Below are 19,342 nucleotides of genomic sequence, written 5' to 3'. Positions count from 1 at the left end.
GGGTGGACTGTGTGAGTTTCGTTTTGCCATCTGGCCTCCAGTGCTGTGACAGACTCGCATCTCAACAAAAGAATATTCTTGTTAAGGAGCTTTTCTCATTATAAGTCAATACATAGTAATTAAAAAAAAAAAAGCACCCCTAAATTAACCATCTGATCAAATACATATCTGTGTGTGCTGTATTCTATAAAGCTACATTCTGTGAATTACACAGACTAGGCACTGAATGTTTCTGTCCCTCTCTACAACTAGAGGGAAGCAAATCTGTGTTGAATCAAAACAGCAGTGGCTGCTCTCAGTTATGTGTCCCTCTATCCCTGCAGTCCATGTTGCTGTCAGTGCATACAAACTCCTCTGCTTGAATTCTACCTGAGTAGGGCTTTCCCTGTTTGGGAGGGCTCTAGGTCAAAGGGGTTTTTGCAGGTGTGTAGCATTGCTCAGTATTGCAAGGTCCCAGGAGACCTGGCAGATTTCAGAGCATGAGTTACCCATGCTTCTGCTAGCATACCCAATGACAACATAGCTCCAAACCATGCCCAGGGATCAGCACGGAGCAGAAGGCCCTCTTGAGTTTGCAGACCACACACCCACCCCCTCTATGAGACTCCTGAACTTTTCCCTCTGTGGTGATCAGGTGACTCCAAGTCTATAAAGTCAACCTCATGGAATATTTGCTTTAGGGATTCCTGTGTCTTCATTAGGGGCATGTCTATACTTGCGGCAGTGTATAGAGTACACACACTGCATGCCCAGCTGGTATGGATATAAACAGCTGTGTAGACGGAGAGGCACTGCTTAGGCAAGAAGAGAAGAAACACACCTGAACCCCCAGGGTATGTACCCTACACAGTTCTCTGTGGGTATGCCTACACTGCAATTAAACACCTGTGGCTGGCCCATGTCAGCTGACTCAGTCTCCCAGGGCTCAGGCTAAAGGGCTGTTTAATTGCAGTGCAGACATTTGGGCTTGGACTAGAGCCTGGGTTCTGGGGTTGCAGGATCCCAGAGCCCTAAACATCTGCACCGCAGTTAAACAGCCCCTTAGCCCAAGCCCCTGGAGCTTGAGTCAGCTGATACAGGCCAGCCGCACAGCGTTTCCCATGTCTATACTGCTATTTTTCAGCAGTGTACTATCCCCCTGCCTCCCAGCACAGCTGATGCCTTTCCCTGCCGCAGTGAAAGCCTCCAGTAGCAGGGAAAGGCTCTGACAAGAGGGAGGTGGCAGGGAAATGCTCCAGAAGCTCTCCACTGCCAGAGCCTTTCCCCGCTATCTTCCCCCTGCTGGAGCTTTTCACAACCACATGTAGCTACACACTGCAGTAAGTGTGGATGGAGCTTCCCCTTCACTGAGGTGAGTGGCTACATGTATCCTACATGGTACACAAGTGTAGACAAGGCCTAGGAAAGAAAGTTTGTTCTTAACTCAAGTTGATTAAATTGAGGAAACTCATAGTGAAGACAAGGCAATTTTTAGTTTTCACATGAATTAGTATGTTAAGTTACAGATTAGGCTCCCTACAGGGCTTTTCTATGAAAGGGGAACATCGAGACTTTGGAAATGCATATTGAAAACCTGATTTAAATACCTTCTTTTCTCTCAACTTGACAATTTTATTCAAGAAATACAATAAAGAAATAGACTGAAATTAGGAGTGTGACTTTCTGTAGTTATATGTATAACTTAATTTCTTTCAAGTCTCTTTATATGTAATCTTTTTCCCTTTGAAACACACAAGTGAAGATTACATTTGCTGCAAGTATATACATCATATTCTGAATAATGTGTTACAGTTGGACTGAGGATTCTATTAGAACCAAGTTTCAATTAAGCTTTTTTCCATTTGAAAATGTAGCCAAAATCTTATAATTTGATATTCCAACCAGGCTCTCACTGCAATAAAGACAGAATAAACATTGTTTTTTATTTTATATTCCCCAACAGCTCTGCATTTTTCAGCGTACAGAGCTGCTTTAAAAATGTAATATCATTGGGAGTCCCTAAAGTTAGGAGATTGCTTTAAGTACAATCAGAATTTAATATGGGGGGAGAGGTTGTTTTGGGTTTTTCTTTAGGTTAGAATGTCAGGGCTTTTCAGCTTATTAATACATCACGAGATTTTCTTTGCACCTGTTTTCACTTCTGTGTAAGGTGTAGATAGTACGTAGGCTAGTGTGTAGGTGTTGTGGGAGGAGACGCAGCAAAATGAGACAGCAAGAGCAATTTCCTCAGTACGCATATGAGTACTACCCTCTTACCTGATGGGCCAGGTAGTTTCCAAGAAAGAATGAGTCTTGTTTACTTAGCTTAAGACCAGTCCATTGCATCTGTTGGAAGCTTACTTCAATAGTCACTAAGAAGATCTTAAATCATCTTTGGGTGTGTTAGGATTATTCTGGCAAACACATAAAGTTCATCCGGTTTGCTTATTTTAGGTAGATATGGAACTGGCAGCGGTCAGAGCCATATACTACAGAATGTGTACTATAACAAATCTGAAATAATGCATAGTGCCTGATAAGAACTCTTTAATCTGCACATGCTACTGTAGAATTTCAACCTCTTTTTTTTTTGGTAATAAAGAAAAATGTTTTGCAAGGCCAGCATGAAGCGGACAAAATCTGGAGCAAAGAAGGATTTTATGCAGTAGTCATATTTCTCAGCATCTTTGTCATTGTTGCAACATGTTTAATGGTAAGTCTGTTGCTTTACCTTCTTTCTGTTTTCATTTATTTATTGCTTACATCAGCGTGAAAGACAGAGTCCTGCCTCCTTTATTTCAAGAGGGTTTTCATAAAATAGTCAGAAGCTCAGCCTCTAAGTAGCAGTGAGTAACTCTGATAGTGTTGGGAGGCCAAAGCCTGATGAATACTAGAAATACTTATTATGTTTAGAATGTTTTATGTCTGATATAAAATATCACTAATGGTAAGCTTCAGAAATAATGGACATTTAACCATTCACAATAACCATGCAGTAATTAAATTGAGGGCTTCTAGTAACATGATAATCCATGAGAGCAAAGCCTAAGTGAGTGGTTTATGGAGGTCACAGGAGCCCTCAATGTCACTACAGATTTCTAGTGTATTTTATTTCTTATATTATGTGGTAATAAAAAACACAACATTGACATAATACGTTTTATACATGGTAATATGGTATTAGCACTGTGTAACAATATAATTACAATAAAATATGAATTTGACATTGAAAATATGGATGTTACCACTATTCAAAAATGTAGTTAGGGATAAGTGTGTTATTTAACTGCTCTTTTAACATGACGTCTAACATGTGATGCAGTATATGTCTGGTGGTCAGGTGTCTAGCCACTGGGTGTCCAGGGAACATCCTTGCCAATGAATGAAGCGCAAAAAAATGTAAAGGGCCCTGAGTGCATTTTGACACTGGAGGTATTAAAGGGACACTCTGAAATCTTTTTTAATTTGATTTTGTTAAAAAAAAAGGAAACTGTCAGTTATAGCTTCAGAATCTGAATCATTCCCACACTGTTAGGGCATGAGGAAGGCTCCACCGTCCCTGGGTCTCCAAGGCCATTCTTTGCATGTCCTCTATGATGTTAAATTCCATAAGTTTTCTCTCTCTGAGTAGTGTTCAGTGGAGGGATTCTTTTGGTTTGCCCCACTTTCATGTTCCTCCAGCTGCTCAATAATGTGTTCATTCTTAACACATGTCCCAAATATTTCCATCTTCTTTTCTGGATAACTTTACAGATAAGGAATTGTTGAACTCTGATGAATCTTGGCACTATTCATTCCATTGAATACCTAGTACTTTTCAAACAGACTTGCTTTCAAGGACATTTAGATGTCTGTCTATATACCTTTGGATCTGAAGTTTTTACATCCGTATGTTAAGATGGAAATAACATTTCAGATGAAGATTTGTTGTTCGGTCTGTAAATTATAGATTTTTGATGACAGAATCTTACTTAAGCTGGTAAAGCCTCTCTGAAGTTGGGGGGGATGGAGTTCTTGTTTTTTTCCCACCTGATAAACATTAATTCTCCCTCTTCCCCTCCTCACCCCTCATTTCTTATGGAGAATAAGACACATCGCATCATCAAAGATGTAACTCTGGAAACAGGATGTGATAACTTTTTCTGTCTCTGCTGCCTTGCTGTTCACTTTGTGGAAGCAGAGTACAACACCTTGGACACCTATTCCGCCTTCCTCCTTTTATCTACATAATCTCTGAGCGCATAAGCATACATTTAACACACATAAAATCACAAATTCTGCAGGCTACAAAATGTTGGGCCTGTAATGGGATACCCAAAATGGCTATATTGGAATTATACTGCAGCTGCATATTTATCCCTAAATGCTTATTCCTAGGAGTGTCAAAGGTGCTGTTGGCCAAATCTGGATCTAGATTACTTGGAAGTGTCTCTTAAAATGTGAAGTGGAAACTAATTAGATGGGTGCACAATAGTGGTTAGTGCAAGCTAGTTGAATTGTCTATGTTAATCCTTTGTTCTATAGAATTATTATGGAAATTATAAAACTGTACAGCTTTTTCTCTTAATTGGGTTTTACAAATCATGATATTTAACTACACAGTTTTTACACTGACAGAAGACTGTGCATTAAAAGTCTTTACATATTTTATTTTTAATTTCTCTGGAATTTATTAATGAACTGCAATAAGAAAACTATCAAGCCTATATTTTATTATGCAGTGTATTGCTATATACAGTAATACAGTACTACATGAGCTAAATTCAGACCAGTAAATTGTTCCTCCCAAGCCACCCATTTATTTCTGTGACCCCCCATCACCAGAATAACTGTGCTCGTTGTGTCTCAGAAGGGATTCACCACCAGTGGTGCTCTTCTGCAGTCCAGACTATGGACTAATTTCTTCTGAGAGCTCCATACATCATTTATAACCTATTAAGCAACAGACTAATTAAGTGTAACTATTTAACAATGCTATTCTAAGGAGAACAGGTCTCTCTGTGATTTTTATTTTGAATAGATAATGGTTTGTTATTACACTAACCATTTTCATACATAATACTATATTTGATAGAGCAGGTTGAACTATTCATTTTGAATATTTCTTATGAATTCAGCTCTTTTTTGTTTTGAAGTATTTCAAAAATGATCCAGATTTCTTAATGTGCTCTTTATTCATAAATAGGTAATTATTAGACTAAAGGTTACTTGTAGAGCTGGTTAACAAATGGGATTATTTTTTATTTAAAAAAGTGTCCCTTTTTCTTGTCAAGAGTTTTCAGATTCTAAAATTTGAAAAACAGAATGACTTTTTTCACACACACAAAAGAAAAGACAAGAAAATTTTGACCCTCTTTTGTGTAAGTTGTGAGATTGAACATTTTTTGACTGGCCCTAGTTGTTTATAAAAATGTAATTTGTCATTCATTATTTTTGCAGGATGGTTCTTACCAAAATCATGTGGGGTTTTTTTCTGCCACTTGATTGAATTTTAGAAACACTTTAATCAGGCGAATATTGAATAACAGGAAATTCACTTGTCCTGTAAAAATTTTCACAACTGATCATTTGTTCCAAAGTTTGTGCAGCTTTTAGACTTCACAAAATTTTCAGGATACTCAAAAACACTATGATCATAGGAATATACACAAATAATTTATGACCCCATACATCAAAGAAAACCAAACTTGGCCTTTTTATTCTTGAAACATGAGATTAATTTTAAAAATACTGCATCATGGTAACATTTTATGTTCAATGCTTAGTAGAATTGCTGAGGGAATAGTAAGAGATTAACCAAGGATTTCTAACCAGTCCAAGGGTTAGTTTCTCTTTCTAGGAGGCCTCGTTCAATTTTTCTTAAGTAAGCTTTATTGAGTGACTTAAGCAAAATCAAAACAATATACTTTTATTCTGAAGTAAGAGTGTCCACACACATTCATGCACTGAAATAACAAAAGATATGAGTTAAAAATCAATTTGCCTGTGAAAGTTAGGCTCTCTTTTGAGGTATTCTGGGCAGAAACAAAAGGTGTGAACTTCAGTGTATGTAGATTAGGCCTACTCATGACTCCATGTGGACCCAAGCAAGGAGGCGACAGGAAGAGGAGTTGCATTCTCATTGAGTTGTGAGTCTACACCAGGGCCCCCATATATGCAAAATTTAAAGATGTCCCACTGTGTCCTAGAAAGCAGCTCTTTAAAGATTAGGGATTTTTCTTCATATTTTTCAGTCATCCTGTATCTCTGTGTTAGTGTGTACCATTTATCCTAGTGTTCTGAGGTGGCTGTAGAGAACTGCCTTTCCTTAGCTCTTGTGAGCTATAACAGGGACAGACACCTTATGCCATGAAGGCCTTGTCTACGCTCAGCCTTGAACTGAGTCTAAGCTTTCTTTAAACATGGCTGTAACTAAAATGGTTATTTGCATAGTTTTGTTGGCTATTATTGTTAGAGCCAAACTGTTTTTAAAAACCATTTTTAAAAATCCAGAATGTCTTTGTAAACATGGTTTTGATATGATTTTTCCCCATCCACACTGTTTGGGCAAACTGTGTTAGCTGAAACCATGTCTAAATGAAGACCAAACATGGTTCCTTAACTCATTTCATAGCCTGTTATGGATGGGATCTAAATATACTGTTTTTTTTTCTATGTCAAATAGCAGAGTATTGGAGAGAGGTAGGAAATTATGCTAGTCTAGATGGATCCCAAAGACCTAACTGACTGTGCCTCCAAATGAGACATCACATTGAAAGAAAGCAATGTAAATATGTGATTTAAAATGTTGTGCCATGAATGGCAGAGTGATATTCTCATAATCAAGTATCTAGGATTTATCTGAAAGCAGAGAAGCCCAAAATGATTTGTAGGAGGAAAGTGGTTAGAATATCTCAAACATCTGTATTTATTTATCCAATATACATGTTGAGTTTTGTAATACAATTAGGGCTATTTTCCTCCAAAGTGAGGAGGACCAAATCTTGCTCACTGTACTGATGTGATTTAGTCTCTAACTCAATTAAATGAATATAGTGTTTACATATGTTACTGAGGCCTGCCTAATGGGTTAATTGCTCATAAATGGGACAATTCCAAACTCACACTGAAATATTAATTTTTGAATATTACCATGAAAATGGATGTACGAGATATATCCAGTCACACACATAGGGCTAGGCAGTAACAGGCCCTGACACAGGGGCTTGAATGAGAGTATTCACGGAGCCTCACTGAGTGGAAGCACCATAAAAGTTCCTGGATTTGTGGCAAAAGGAAGTAGAAGCAACACATTATGTTCCGCAATTACTCAGAAGCTTGTGGAATCCCCTGTAGACACTGCAAGCCAGAGGGATTTCCTAAGGTCTGGGAGGATGAAAAAGACACTGAGTTGGAGAGTGCAAAAATATACTTATTTTGTCTGCTGATACTGGGACTCGCTTTAAATTATTTATAGCACCTAGAAAAGAAATATAGTATGGTTGTTACTAGGATTGTCGATTAATCGCAGTTAACTCAGGCAATTAACTCAAAAAAATTAATCATGACTAATTGCAGTTTTCATCGCACTGTTCAACCATAGAATACCAAGTGAAATTTATTAAATATTTTTGGCTGTTTTTCTACATTTTCATATATATTGATTTAAATTACAACACAGAATACAAAGTGTACAGTGCTCACATTATATTATTTTTATTACAAATATTTGCACTGTAAAAATGATAAATAAGAAATAGTTTTTTTCAATTCGTCTCATCCAAGTACTGTAATGCAATCTCTTTATCATGAAAGTGCAACTTACAAATGTAGATTTTTTTTGTTACATAACTGCATTCAAAAACAAAACAATGCAAAACTTTACGGCCTACAAGTCCACTCAGACCTACTTCTTGTTCAGCCAATGGCTCAAACAAACAAGTTTGTTTACATTTACGGGAGATAATGCTGCCCACGTCCTATTTACAGTGTCACCAGAAAGTGAGAACAGGCGTTCGCATGGCACTTTTGTAGCCGGCATTGCAAGGTATATACATGCCAGATATGCTAAACATTTGAATGCCCTTTCATGCTTCGGCCAACATTCCAGAGGACATGCTTCCATGCTGATGATGCTCGTTTAAAAAATAACGTGTTAATTAAATTTGTGACTCCTTGGGGGAGAATTGTATGTCTCCGGCTCTGTTTTACCTGCATTCTGCCATATATTTCATGTTATAGTAGTCTCGGATGATGTTCCAGCACATGTTGTTCATTTTAAGAACACATTCACTGCAGATTTGACAAAACGCAAAAAAGATACCAATGTGAGATTTCTAAAGATGGCTACAGCCCTCAACCCAAAGTTTAAGAATCTGAAGTGCCTTCCAAAATCTGAGAGGGATAAGGTGTGGAGGATGCTTTCACAAGTCTGAAAAGAGCAACACTCCGATGCGGAAACTACAGAAACCAAACCACCAAAAAAGAAAATCACCCTTCTGCTGGTGGCGTCTGACTCAGATGATGAAAATGAAGATGCGTCAGTCGGCACTGCTTTGGATTATCGAGTAGAACATGTCATCAGCATGGATGCATGTCCTCTGGAATGGTGGTTGAAGCATGAAGGGACATATGATTCTTTAGTACATCTGGCATGTAAATATCTTGTGAAACCTGCTACAACAGTGTCATGTGAATGCCTGTTCTCACTTTCAGGTGACATTGTAAACAAGAAACAGGCAGCATTATCTCCTGCAAATGTTAACAAACTTGTTTGTCTGAGCGATTGGCTGAACAAGAAATAGGACTGAGTGGAGTTGTAGGCTCTAAAGTTTTACATTTTTTTGTTTTTAAATGCAGTTTTTTGTACATAATTCTACATCTGTATGTTCAACTTTCATGTCAGAGATTGCACTAGAGTACTTGTATGAGGTGAAATGAAAAATACTATTTCTTTTTTTTTTACAATGCAAATATTTGTAATCAAAAATATAAACTGAGCACTGTACACTTTGTATTCTGTGTTGTAATGGAAATCAATATATTTGAAAATGTAGAAAAATCCAAAAATATTTAAATAAATGGTATTCTATTATTGTTTAACAGCACGATTAATTTTTGTAAAATGCTTGACAGCCCTAGTTGTTACAGGGACATGATAGTGCTTACCTTATTGTAAGTTTCATAGATTTTCTTCTTTTTTTTTTAAACGCTAGAAGGGATCATCTAAAGTGACACAACCGCAGCTCAGAAGAGCTTGTTTCTTCTTCCAAAAGCAGTAACTCCATAGCTGCTAAAGAGACATAGTGTTGGGGTCCTTTGCAATGGCAAAAATGGGGCCCTTGTTACCTTCACAGTCACTGCCAAGCCAGTGTATCTTTGACATGGAACTCCACTGAGGTCAGTAGAGCTGAATCCAGAATTAATATGACATTATGAAAAGTAGTTACTACAGATAGCTGATCCCCAAGGGGCAATGAGTGGATAGTGGAATCCAGGTTAGATGGAGTTTTTAGATGTTAACATTTTGGCTATTGTAAAAATACAAGTTTTAAATTATCAAATGGCACCAGTCCACAATCAGCGGAACCTATTATGCATATGTTGGGTTTTATTAAGGATCATTGTGTATTTCTTGGTAGAGAAGATTTAAAAAATGTCTCAAGCTACAAGAAATCTACTGTCTACCTTCCCCAAGGAAACAAACAAAAACATGTGACATTTCTGAAACATTTAGAGTCAAAATGAATCCTGGAGTGATTTTTTGAAGTATTATAAACCTGAAGTGCTGAAATAATAGCACAATAGTGTTGCAAAGGTGACCTTGTAAAATTATTCTATTCTGGTACAGCTCTTTGTGCAATGAGTAAACAACAAGTATTTTGAAACTCTAAAACAAATTTAGGACATTACTTAGAGAGAGATGAGTCTGGATGTTTCATATGCATCAGATGATATATTGCACTGTTGTATTTTTGGTGTTAATATTTTGTGAAGCTTTTCTATAATTACTTTGTTTACCAGTATTTCTTTCCAGTCAATGATTTTTGTGACAACTATCTCCCATTATGTTTTATTTATCTCTTTAATAATACAACTGCAGTAACTGTATTAAAAATAATTATTAGTTAGCAATGAGAACTTCTAAAACCTCCTACTACCTGTGTGCCAGTCATGGTTTATATAATAGAAATATTTATCCTTTTTGTTGAAAATACTTCAGCCCATGAGCTATGGAATCCTTCTAGAAATCATTGATATTATATAGATCAATCCTAGGCATTTTTAATTCTTCCTTTACTTTGTTTTCACAGTAGTTGGGATAAAAATTGATACTCTTTCCTTTCTGTTTCTATAGGTTCTGTACAGATTAAAGGAAAAAATTCAGTTCTCACTGCGACAAGATAAGGAGAAAAAACAAGAGATCCATCTTTCACCCATTCCCCTGCAGACAACTCGGTCTGAGTACAAGACAGCAAACAGAATGGTCCAACCTGAACAGGCTCCTAAAGTTGTTAATGTCATAGTGGACCCCCAAGGCCAATGTGTTCCTGAGATCAAACCTCCACTCTCTGCCAGTCCATCGCCTTTCAGAATGAAACCTGTGGGCCTTCAAGAAAGGTAGGATTATGCCCTAGCACACTCAATATTTACTGTCTCATTTTAAGATCTCACAGCATAGTTTGATGTGCACCTCCTCCTTCAGAGAAGCACTAAAAGGTGCCCATCGAACACACTGAGTGCCTTTGACATACATTTTAAAACACAGGAACATGGGAGAATACGAAGTAATAATCGACCAAAGCAACAACACTTCTTTCCCCTCGCACCCTGTCATACATTTGATCATCAGTCACATGAACTGTTTCATCCCTCCCCCATCATACTTCCCACCAGACAGAAATCCCACCCTCAGTTGCCTCAGGATATGTCTACACTGCAATCAAATACCTGCAGCTGGCCTGTGTCAGCTGACTCAGGCTTGGGCTAGCAGGCCGTTTAATTACGGTGTCGATGTTCAGGGTTGGGGTGGAGCCTGGGCTCTAGGACCCTCCCCCATCACGGGGTTCCAGAGCTCGAGTCCAGCCCAAGCCCAAACCATTTACATCCCAATTAAACAGCCTCGTAGCTAGGTTTGACAACTTTCTGATTGCAGAAAACCAAACACCCTCGCTCCCTCGGTCATTTTCACCAGGCTAGGCAGGGGATTGGGGTCCAGGAGGGAGTGAGGGCTCTGGGCTGGTGGTGCAGGCTCTGGGGTGAGGCCAGAAATGAGAGGTTCAGGGTGCAGGGGGCTCCAGGCTGGGGCGTTCAGAGTGCAAGAGAGGATGCAGGCTCAGGGAGGGAGTTTGGATGCGGGAAGGAGCTCAGGGCTGGGGCAGGAGGTTGGAGTATTGTGGGGAGGGGAGAGAGTTCCAGCTGGGGATGCGGGCTCTAGTGTGGGGCCAGAAATGAGGGGTTTGGGGTCTAGGAGGGAACTCCAGGCTGGGGGGTTCAGAATGAGGGAGAGGATGTGGGCTCTGGGAGAGAGTTTGGGTGCAGAAAGGGGCTCAGGGCTGGGGCAGGGGGTTGGGGTATGGGAGGGGTTTCAGGGTGCAAGCGCCAGGCAGCACTTACCTTAGGCGGCTCCCAGAAGCGGCTGGCATTTCCCTCCGGCTCCTAGGCAGAGGTACAGCCAGGCGGCTCTGTGCACTGCCCCCGTCTGCAGGCACCACCCCCGCAGCTCCCATTGGCTGCAGTTCCTGCCCAATGGGAGCTGCAGAGTCAGCTTTCGATACAGGGGCAGCACATGGAGCCTCCATAGCCATGCCTCTCCTAGGAGCCAGAGAGAAACGTCGGCCGCTTCTGGGAGCCACACAGAGCCAGGGCAGGCAAGGAGCCTGCTTTAGCCTCGCTGCACTGCCAACCGGACTTTTAACGGCCGGTTGGCGGTGCAGCACCAGCAGTGCTGACCGGAACCACCAGAATCCCTTTTCAACCAGGTGCTCCAGTTGAAAACTGGACACCTGGCAACCCTATCCATAGCCCGAGTCAGCTGACAGAGGCCAGCTGGGTGTGTTTGATTGCAGTGTAGACATAGTCTCAGGTCACAATTCCAACCTTTCATTTGCATCCTGCAAAGCCTTAGTGGGCATTGGCGTCTGTGGGCAACTAATACCTTTGGGTATGCAAACAGGCTAAAACAAAAGCTCAGAGAACTGCCCCGTCGACTCTGAAACCTCTCTACCCCAAATAGACCACAACACGGGGGCAGTGCCATGGCATGGGGGTTGCAACATGGAGGCACCATGTAGGGTGTGCCTAATGCTTTGGCTTTCTTTAGTTTGGCCTTGCACTGCTCTCTGCCATTACCTTGTTCTCCCTCTTTTTTGTCTGTTGATTCACTGGCTGTGTATTATTCAGATCCCAGTTTGTGAACTCTCTAGGGTAGGGACTGTCTTCATGGTGTACGAGGGGGCCCTAATCCTTGTCTGGGTTCCTTAGGCATGACCGCAGTATAACTAATCAACATCATCCAGCCAGGAAGGCTTGTTCTGCCCCCATAAGCAGGAATGTCAGGGGTACAATGCCCTCTCCCTTGATGTCACTCATCAAATGGTGACCCCCTGCCATATTTGGCAGCAAGGGGGGAATCTGTGACTCCACCTCTTGAGGAGGGAATAGAGGTTGGGCAATCGCAGAGAAGCACTATGACTTCTGCCTGCAGGGCTCCCCACTCACACAGACGTACCATTCTATGTAAAGCTGCTGGGGAATTTTTCGACAAATTGTTTTTTGCCCAAAAAATGCCAATTCATCAAAACTAAAACACCTTATGAAACAGGGTTGGTTTTGGCAGATCTCCCAACTCAGAAGGAGGGAGGGGGTAAAAAAAGCTTTGAAATTGGTAACATGGGACATTGTGACATTTTCAAACTAGAAAGATGCAGTTTTTTGAGTCAAAGTGACTTTTCGTTTCAAACTTTTAGTAAATTTAGACCAAAAAGATGAAAAAAAAACCACTGAAATCAAATGAAACATTTTTGAAATTGAAAAGTTTCCATTGATTGGAACCTTTTATTTATTTACTTGGTTGGTTGGTCAGATTTTTGGTTTGTGAAAATTTTCAAGATTTTGACTTTTTGTCAAGATCTGGGACAGGCAAATCTTTAGAAATCTCAAAAATTCTCACTGGATGGGAAAACCTTTTCCTACCTAGCCTTGACCGGGTGTCCCAGCTGGACTGCAGAGCTGTGCCAGGTCAGGGTTTGGCTCTCTAAATCTCTCCTTTTTTAACAAGAATGGAGACGTTTGGTACAGAAGCAAACACTGTTCACAGTTACTGCTATTGATGTATCACTGAAACAATTCTGTGGTTTGTCCAGCTTCTTAAAATATATTTTGTTTATGAATGATTCAGTAGATTCTTTGCACATCTTTTGCTGCCTCTTTCTCTAGCAAGAATCTTGCTTACCATTTTATATAATAAAGGGTTTTCCCAATAGGCTCCGCAGCTAACATTTGCATTTATCAGACATATTTAATGTCTCTAATAAAATATATGCAACCAGGGCCGGTGCAACCATTTAGGCAAACTAGGCGGCCACCTAGGGCGCCTAGTGGTTGGGGGCGTCTAGAAGCCCGCTCAGGTGAGGAGGTGGAGTGGAGGTGAGGCATGGGGAGGGCCGCCTGCAGTAACGGGGGGGAGGGGGCGCACAGGGGAACCGCTCCCCGCCCCAGATCACCTCCACTCTGCCTCCTCCACTGAGCACACAGCCCCCGCTCTAAGTCTCCTCCAATCGGCGCCTCAAGCCTGCGAGGGGAGGAGAATCAGAGTGGTGCCGGCGTGCTTAGCGGAGGAGGCGGAGCCGAGGTGAGCTGGGGTGGGCTCCCCAGGCGGGGTTAGCTGCCACGGGGGGGAGTCTCCCCGGGCGGGATTAGCTGCTGTGGAGGGGGGTTGCTGCTGCGGGGGGGAGGCGGGCTCCCTGGGTGGGGGGCTGGGTTAGCTGCCATGGGGGGGTGGGGTTAGCTGGGGGGGGCGCAAGGTGGAAGTTTCGCCTACGGCACGAAACTTCCTTGCACCGGCCCTGTATGCAACACATACTCTGAGACTGTAATACCATGATTAAGGCAGTTGAGAAGAAGTCTGATTGCCTTCCTGATACCATCATGATCCCAAATTATTCGTCCATCTGTAGCAGTAGTGGTAAAATAGGGAAGAGAGATGAAATACTTGCATGACTTTAATTTTTGGGGGGAGAATAAGGCTTTATTTCCTGCTAACGGAATTTATCAAAATCACACCAAACCTCAGCCTTCATTACCAACTATATATCCTGAAACTACCATTGTTTATTAGGAATCCTTTGTAACAGAGCTCACTTTAAAGAAAGATCAAAACTTGTGTGATATGAGAGTTACTTATATCTGAACTACGGGCTTTGTCGCAGTCAAGTTGTTGGACGATGGGAGAGTGACATCTATAGGAGGAAGAAAAGATTGCAATGTATCTTGGGTTTCATTCCTGAGTAGGAAAAAGAAAAGATTGGGCACGTTTCTTTCTGCAGCCCTTTCAGTTGCCCAGCTTTGGGTTCTTGTCCTGGATCACTTTTAGCGGAAGGTTTTCAAGTGTCCCTTTGAGCAGCTCCCTATTTCACTGAAGCGGATCTTGAAATACTCATTCAGCGGAATGTTAGCTAAAGTGTTCCATTTCAACATTTGTTCTACTTTTGAGGAAAGGCAGCATGGCAAGGCTATCATGACCATAACAGGCACTGTAACTCAATAGGTGAATTCTTTTCTCTAGTATTAATAGAAAGATGTCTTTCCATATTTGGCATATAGTAAATGTTTGCCCCATGGAAGAGATGGTGGTTAAAGATATATGTGAATGGCATAGAGATGATAGACGGGCTCCGTCTAAGCTATGTTTCTTGATCCCTTTTTTCATTCTGGTTATTTAGTGATTCTTGGCTAGGAAAGGTGAAGGCCTTCTTCAAGGCCTTTTAGAATCTTCTAAATTATTCAACAGAGGATGCTTGAAAATTGCTGTTTGCTGGCATTCCCTTGTTTCCCTAAGTGACAAAGACCTATTATACTGGCAGAATGCCTGGTCCCATTACTGACCCAACAAGCAGGAGAACTAATATTCTCCAATATATGTCTCCTGTGAGGCACTGCAATAGTTCCTTGGGGCTTACACTTTCTCTTCTGTCATATTGCATGCTGCATGGTCATTTATTTTTCTATTTAAACTCTTATGAATTGGGCTGCAAACCAATATTTTTCCAACTAAAGGGTCAGGCCTAATTTTGATCTCAGCTAGTCCAGAGTTAATCTGATTTACACATTGTAACCAAAATCAGAATCTGATGGATAGTGATTTGGTATTTTAAATTGTAGTCTGACTAGATAAGCACTTCTTCTTTTCTTGTCCCAGTCACAAGCTAGATGTTTTTCCAGCACTGCGCACAAGTGATGTCTCATTCCATTGGTGCAGCAAGATCCTCCTTTGTACAGATCTCCCCAGGAGTTGGCAAACAAGTAGGTCCTCTACAGTGTACACTTCACCGCACTCGCATGCATTTGTGCATTCAGTAAAGCACTGAAAACCCTATTAGAGTTATTAACAAGTTAAAACGCAAAAGTGCTGGGTGTCCATTACAAAAGGAGTAAAGGAGATAAGTTACCACACCAGCAAATCATGCATATGGTTTACTAGTGGAATTACTCCTTTATCCATCTATTATTAGAATATAAGAACAGGCATACTGGGTCAGACCAATGATCCATCTAGCCCATTATCCTATCCTCTGACAGTGGTCAATGCCAGGTGCTTCAGAGGGAATGAACAGAACAGGGCATCCCCTGTTGTCCACTCCCAGCTTCTGGCAGCTAGTGACTCCCAGAGCATGGGGTGCATCCCTGACCATCTTGTCTAATAGCCATTGATGGACCAAGCCTCCATGAACTTATCTAATTCTTTTTTTTTTAACCCATTTATAGTTTTAGCCTTCACAACATCCCCGGCAATGAATTCCACAGGTTGACTGAGTTGTGTATAGATGTGCTTCCTTTTGTTTGTTTTAAACCTGCTGCCTATTAATTTCATTGGGTGACCCCTAGTTCATGTATTATGTGAAGAGGTAAATAACAGTTCCTTATTCACTTTCTCCATACCATTTATGATTTTATACACCTCTATTATATCACCTCCCAGTCCCGTCGTCTCTTTTCCAAGCTGATCAGTCCCAGTCTTTCTAATCCCCCCTTATATGGAAGCTGTTCCATAACCCTAATAATTTTTGTTGCTATTCTCTGTACTTTTTCCAATTCTAAAATATCTTTTTTGAGATTTGGTGAAGAGCACTGCATGCAGTATTCAAGATATGGGCATACTGTGAATTCACATAGTGGCATTATGATATTTTCTGTCTTTTTATCTATCCCTTCCCTAATGGTTCCTAACATTCTCTTAGCTTTCTTTACTGCTGCTGAGTAGATGTTTTTAGAGAACTATCCACGAGGACTCCAAGATCTCTTTTGTGAGTGGGAACAGATAATTTAGACTCCATCATTTTGCATGTATAGTTGGGATTATGTTTTCCCATGTGCATTACTTTGCATTTATCAACATTGAATTTCATCTGCCATTTTCTGGTCCAGTGACCCATGTTTTGTGAGATCTCTTTATAACTCTCCACAGTCTTCTTTGGACTTAATTATCTTGAGTAATTTTGTATTGTCTGCAAATTTTGCCACATCGCTGTTTACCCCTTTTTTGAGATAATTTATGAATATGTTGAACAGCACTCGTCTCAGTACAGATCCCTGGGGGACACCACTACTTACCTCTCTCCATTGTGGAAACTGACAATTTATTCCTACCCTCTTTTCCCTGACTTTTAACCAGTTACTGATCCATGAGCGGACCTTCCCTATTATCCCATGACTGCTTACTTTGCTTAAGAGCCTTTGGTGAGGAACCTTGTCAAGGGCTTTCTGAAAGTCCAAGTACACTATATCCTCTAGATTACCCTTGTCCACAAGTTTGTGGACCCCCTCAAAGAATTCTAGTGGATTGGTGAGGCATGATTTCCCTTTACAAAAGCTGTGTTGACTCTTTCCCAACAAATCATGTTCATCTACGTGTCGGATAATTCTGTTTTTACTATAGTTCCAATCAGTTGCCGGTACTGAAGTTGTAAATGCCAGGATCACCTCTCAACCCTTTTTTAAAAAATTGACATCACATTAGCTATCCCCCAGTCATCTGATAAAGAAGTTGATTACATACCACAGTTAGTAGTTCTGCAATTTCATATTAAAGTTCCTTCAGAACTCTTGGGTGAATACCATCTGGTCCTACTCACTTATTACTGTTTTTTTTTTTTTTTTAAGTATCAATTTGTTCCAAAACCTCATGTATTAACACCTCAATCTGGGACAGTTCCTCAGATTTTTCACTTAAAAAGAATGGCTCAGGTATGGGAAACTCCAATTATTATTACGATTATCATTCCAAGTTTTTGTAATGTGGCATCTAAGCTAAATAATACAGGGTATTATAGGGATAACCTGGATTTGTTCAAACAAATTCAGTTAAATATTTCACACACACAAATGCTGGGAAAGATAGAAATAATGGTCCTGACAATTAAGAAGTGTTGTAGAATCTACAAATTATTATTTCTAAAGTCTCTTCATGCACTTATATTCCAGCACCAAAATAGCTACAAAGATTTTCCACCTACTAATGCTGTGACCATTCTAAACAATGACATCCACATGCAATCTCCATTGTGATTATTGCTTTGGAAACAATACAGGCTAGATCCTCCACTGCTCTGCAGTTTGTGCAGGCATTTTCTCATGTGCAAAGCGGCTGTAAAGCACCATCATTCTGAGCTGGTGGTATTTTAGACCCACTTTGCACGTACTTTTCTCAAGTGCAAATAAATACAACAAGGTGCAGTGCAAGGGAGAATACAGCCCAGCGAATTGAGGGAACATACAACAGGTATGTGAAATGAAGAGTAAAAATGAGAATTTAGAATTTGCTGGGGGGAGGAGGGGGCGGGTAGGGGCTCCCTTGATCCCCAACCCCCCGGCCCCACTGTCAATCATTTATACTCTCTTTCCCCTTAGTTCGCCACACATGAGGGAGTTCTCTGAATCAAACAGGCAAAAGAAAGTTCCTCTCTCCTCTTTTTCCCTTATGAGAGAGGAGATTCTGGATGAAAAGAAATAAAGGCAAAGGTGGCCTGTCTTTCAGGCAGTCTTTCAGGATTGAGCTTGGTCTATCAGAGTCTATTACCCCTTAGTGAGGCCTACCATCTGTCCCTCCTTTTGGGGCGTACTGCTTTGCTACCAGTCAGCACAGCTTTGTGAGCAGTGTGGCCTGTGACTGTCTCCTTCTGACTGCCCTGTCTCTGTTGTCAGCAGCCTCTGAAGTTGAGTGTTCCTGTTCACCACTCCTTCCTGTGGCAGGTTTCCCTTTTTATGCTCTCCCCTCCAGGCAAAACAGGCCATGCAGGTGTGCCTCGTTAGTGCTGAACAGGCCCAGAAGAGCTCCTTAGTCTCCTCCGCACCAGAGTAAGGGCATGTCCCTTCACATACTGTAACTCGAGGTAGCCAAAAAGAATTGGTCAAATAATTTACTTGCTGAAAAATGCAGTTTTGGTCGACTCAAATAGTTTCCACCAGAAAATAAATTTCGGGCTAGATTCACAAAATGGCTGTACAGTAACTCCTCGCTTAACGTTGTAGTTATGTTCCTGAAAAATGCGACTTTAAGCAAAACAATGTTAAGTGAATTCAATTTCCCCATAAGAATTAATGTAAATGGGGGGGTTAGGTTCCAGGGAAATGTTTTTCACCAGACAAAAAACTATATATTATATAGATATACACACAGTATACATTTTAAACAAACAATGTAATACTGTTCACAGCTATGATGATTGTGAAGCTTGGTTGAGGTGGTGAAGTTAGAGGGTGGAAGAGGGAGGGATATTTCCCAGGGAATGCCTTGCTGCTAAATGATGAACTAGCACTCGGCTGAGCCCTCAAGAGTTAACACATTGTTGTTAATGTAGCCTCTCACACAAGGTGCGCGAACACGAGGGAGGGGAGACAGCATAGCAGACAGAGACAGACACACACCTTGTGTGTGGGAGAGAGAGAGAGAGATGCACACTGCCCCTTTAAGTAAGCTGACCCACTCTTAAGTGCATTGTCTTTTTAAGTGGATCAGGAAGTTGAGACAGCAGCTGCTGCCCCAAGCTCTCTCCATCCCTGTCCCCTCCCTGCTCTATATGGAGAAGGGGTAAGCGGGGTGCAGAAGCAGGGGGGAGAGGGACACCCTGACAGCCCCCCCTTCCCCTGCACAGCAAGCAGGAGTCTC

The 19,342-nt window shown here is 41.0% G+C and overlaps 1 protein-coding gene across 6 annotated transcripts in view; it reads left to right on the top strand.

The window, feature by feature from the left end:
• Positions 1-19,342, top strand: part of PTPRR (protein tyrosine phosphatase receptor type R) — a 214,020-nt gene that overhangs the window by 118,766 nt on the left and 75,912 nt on the right. For all 6 annotated transcript variants that reach the window (XM_065558877.1, XM_065558886.1, XM_065558891.1 and 3 more), the window contains 2 exons: positions 2,582-2,692; positions 10,316-10,578. In XM_065558877.1, coding sequence (XP_065414949.1) covers positions 2,582-2,692; positions 10,316-10,578 — 374 coding nt within the window. The remainder of the gene's footprint in view (positions 1-2,581; positions 2,693-10,315; positions 10,579-19,342) is intronic.

The sequence above is a fragment of the Chrysemys picta genome, chromosome 1, assembly GCF_011386835.1.
Source record: "Chrysemys picta bellii isolate R12L10 chromosome 1, ASM1138683v2, whole genome shotgun sequence".
NCBI lineage: Eukaryota > Metazoa > Chordata > Testudines > Emydidae > Chrysemys > Chrysemys picta.
This window is presented reverse-complemented; position numbering and strand designations above follow the sequence as displayed.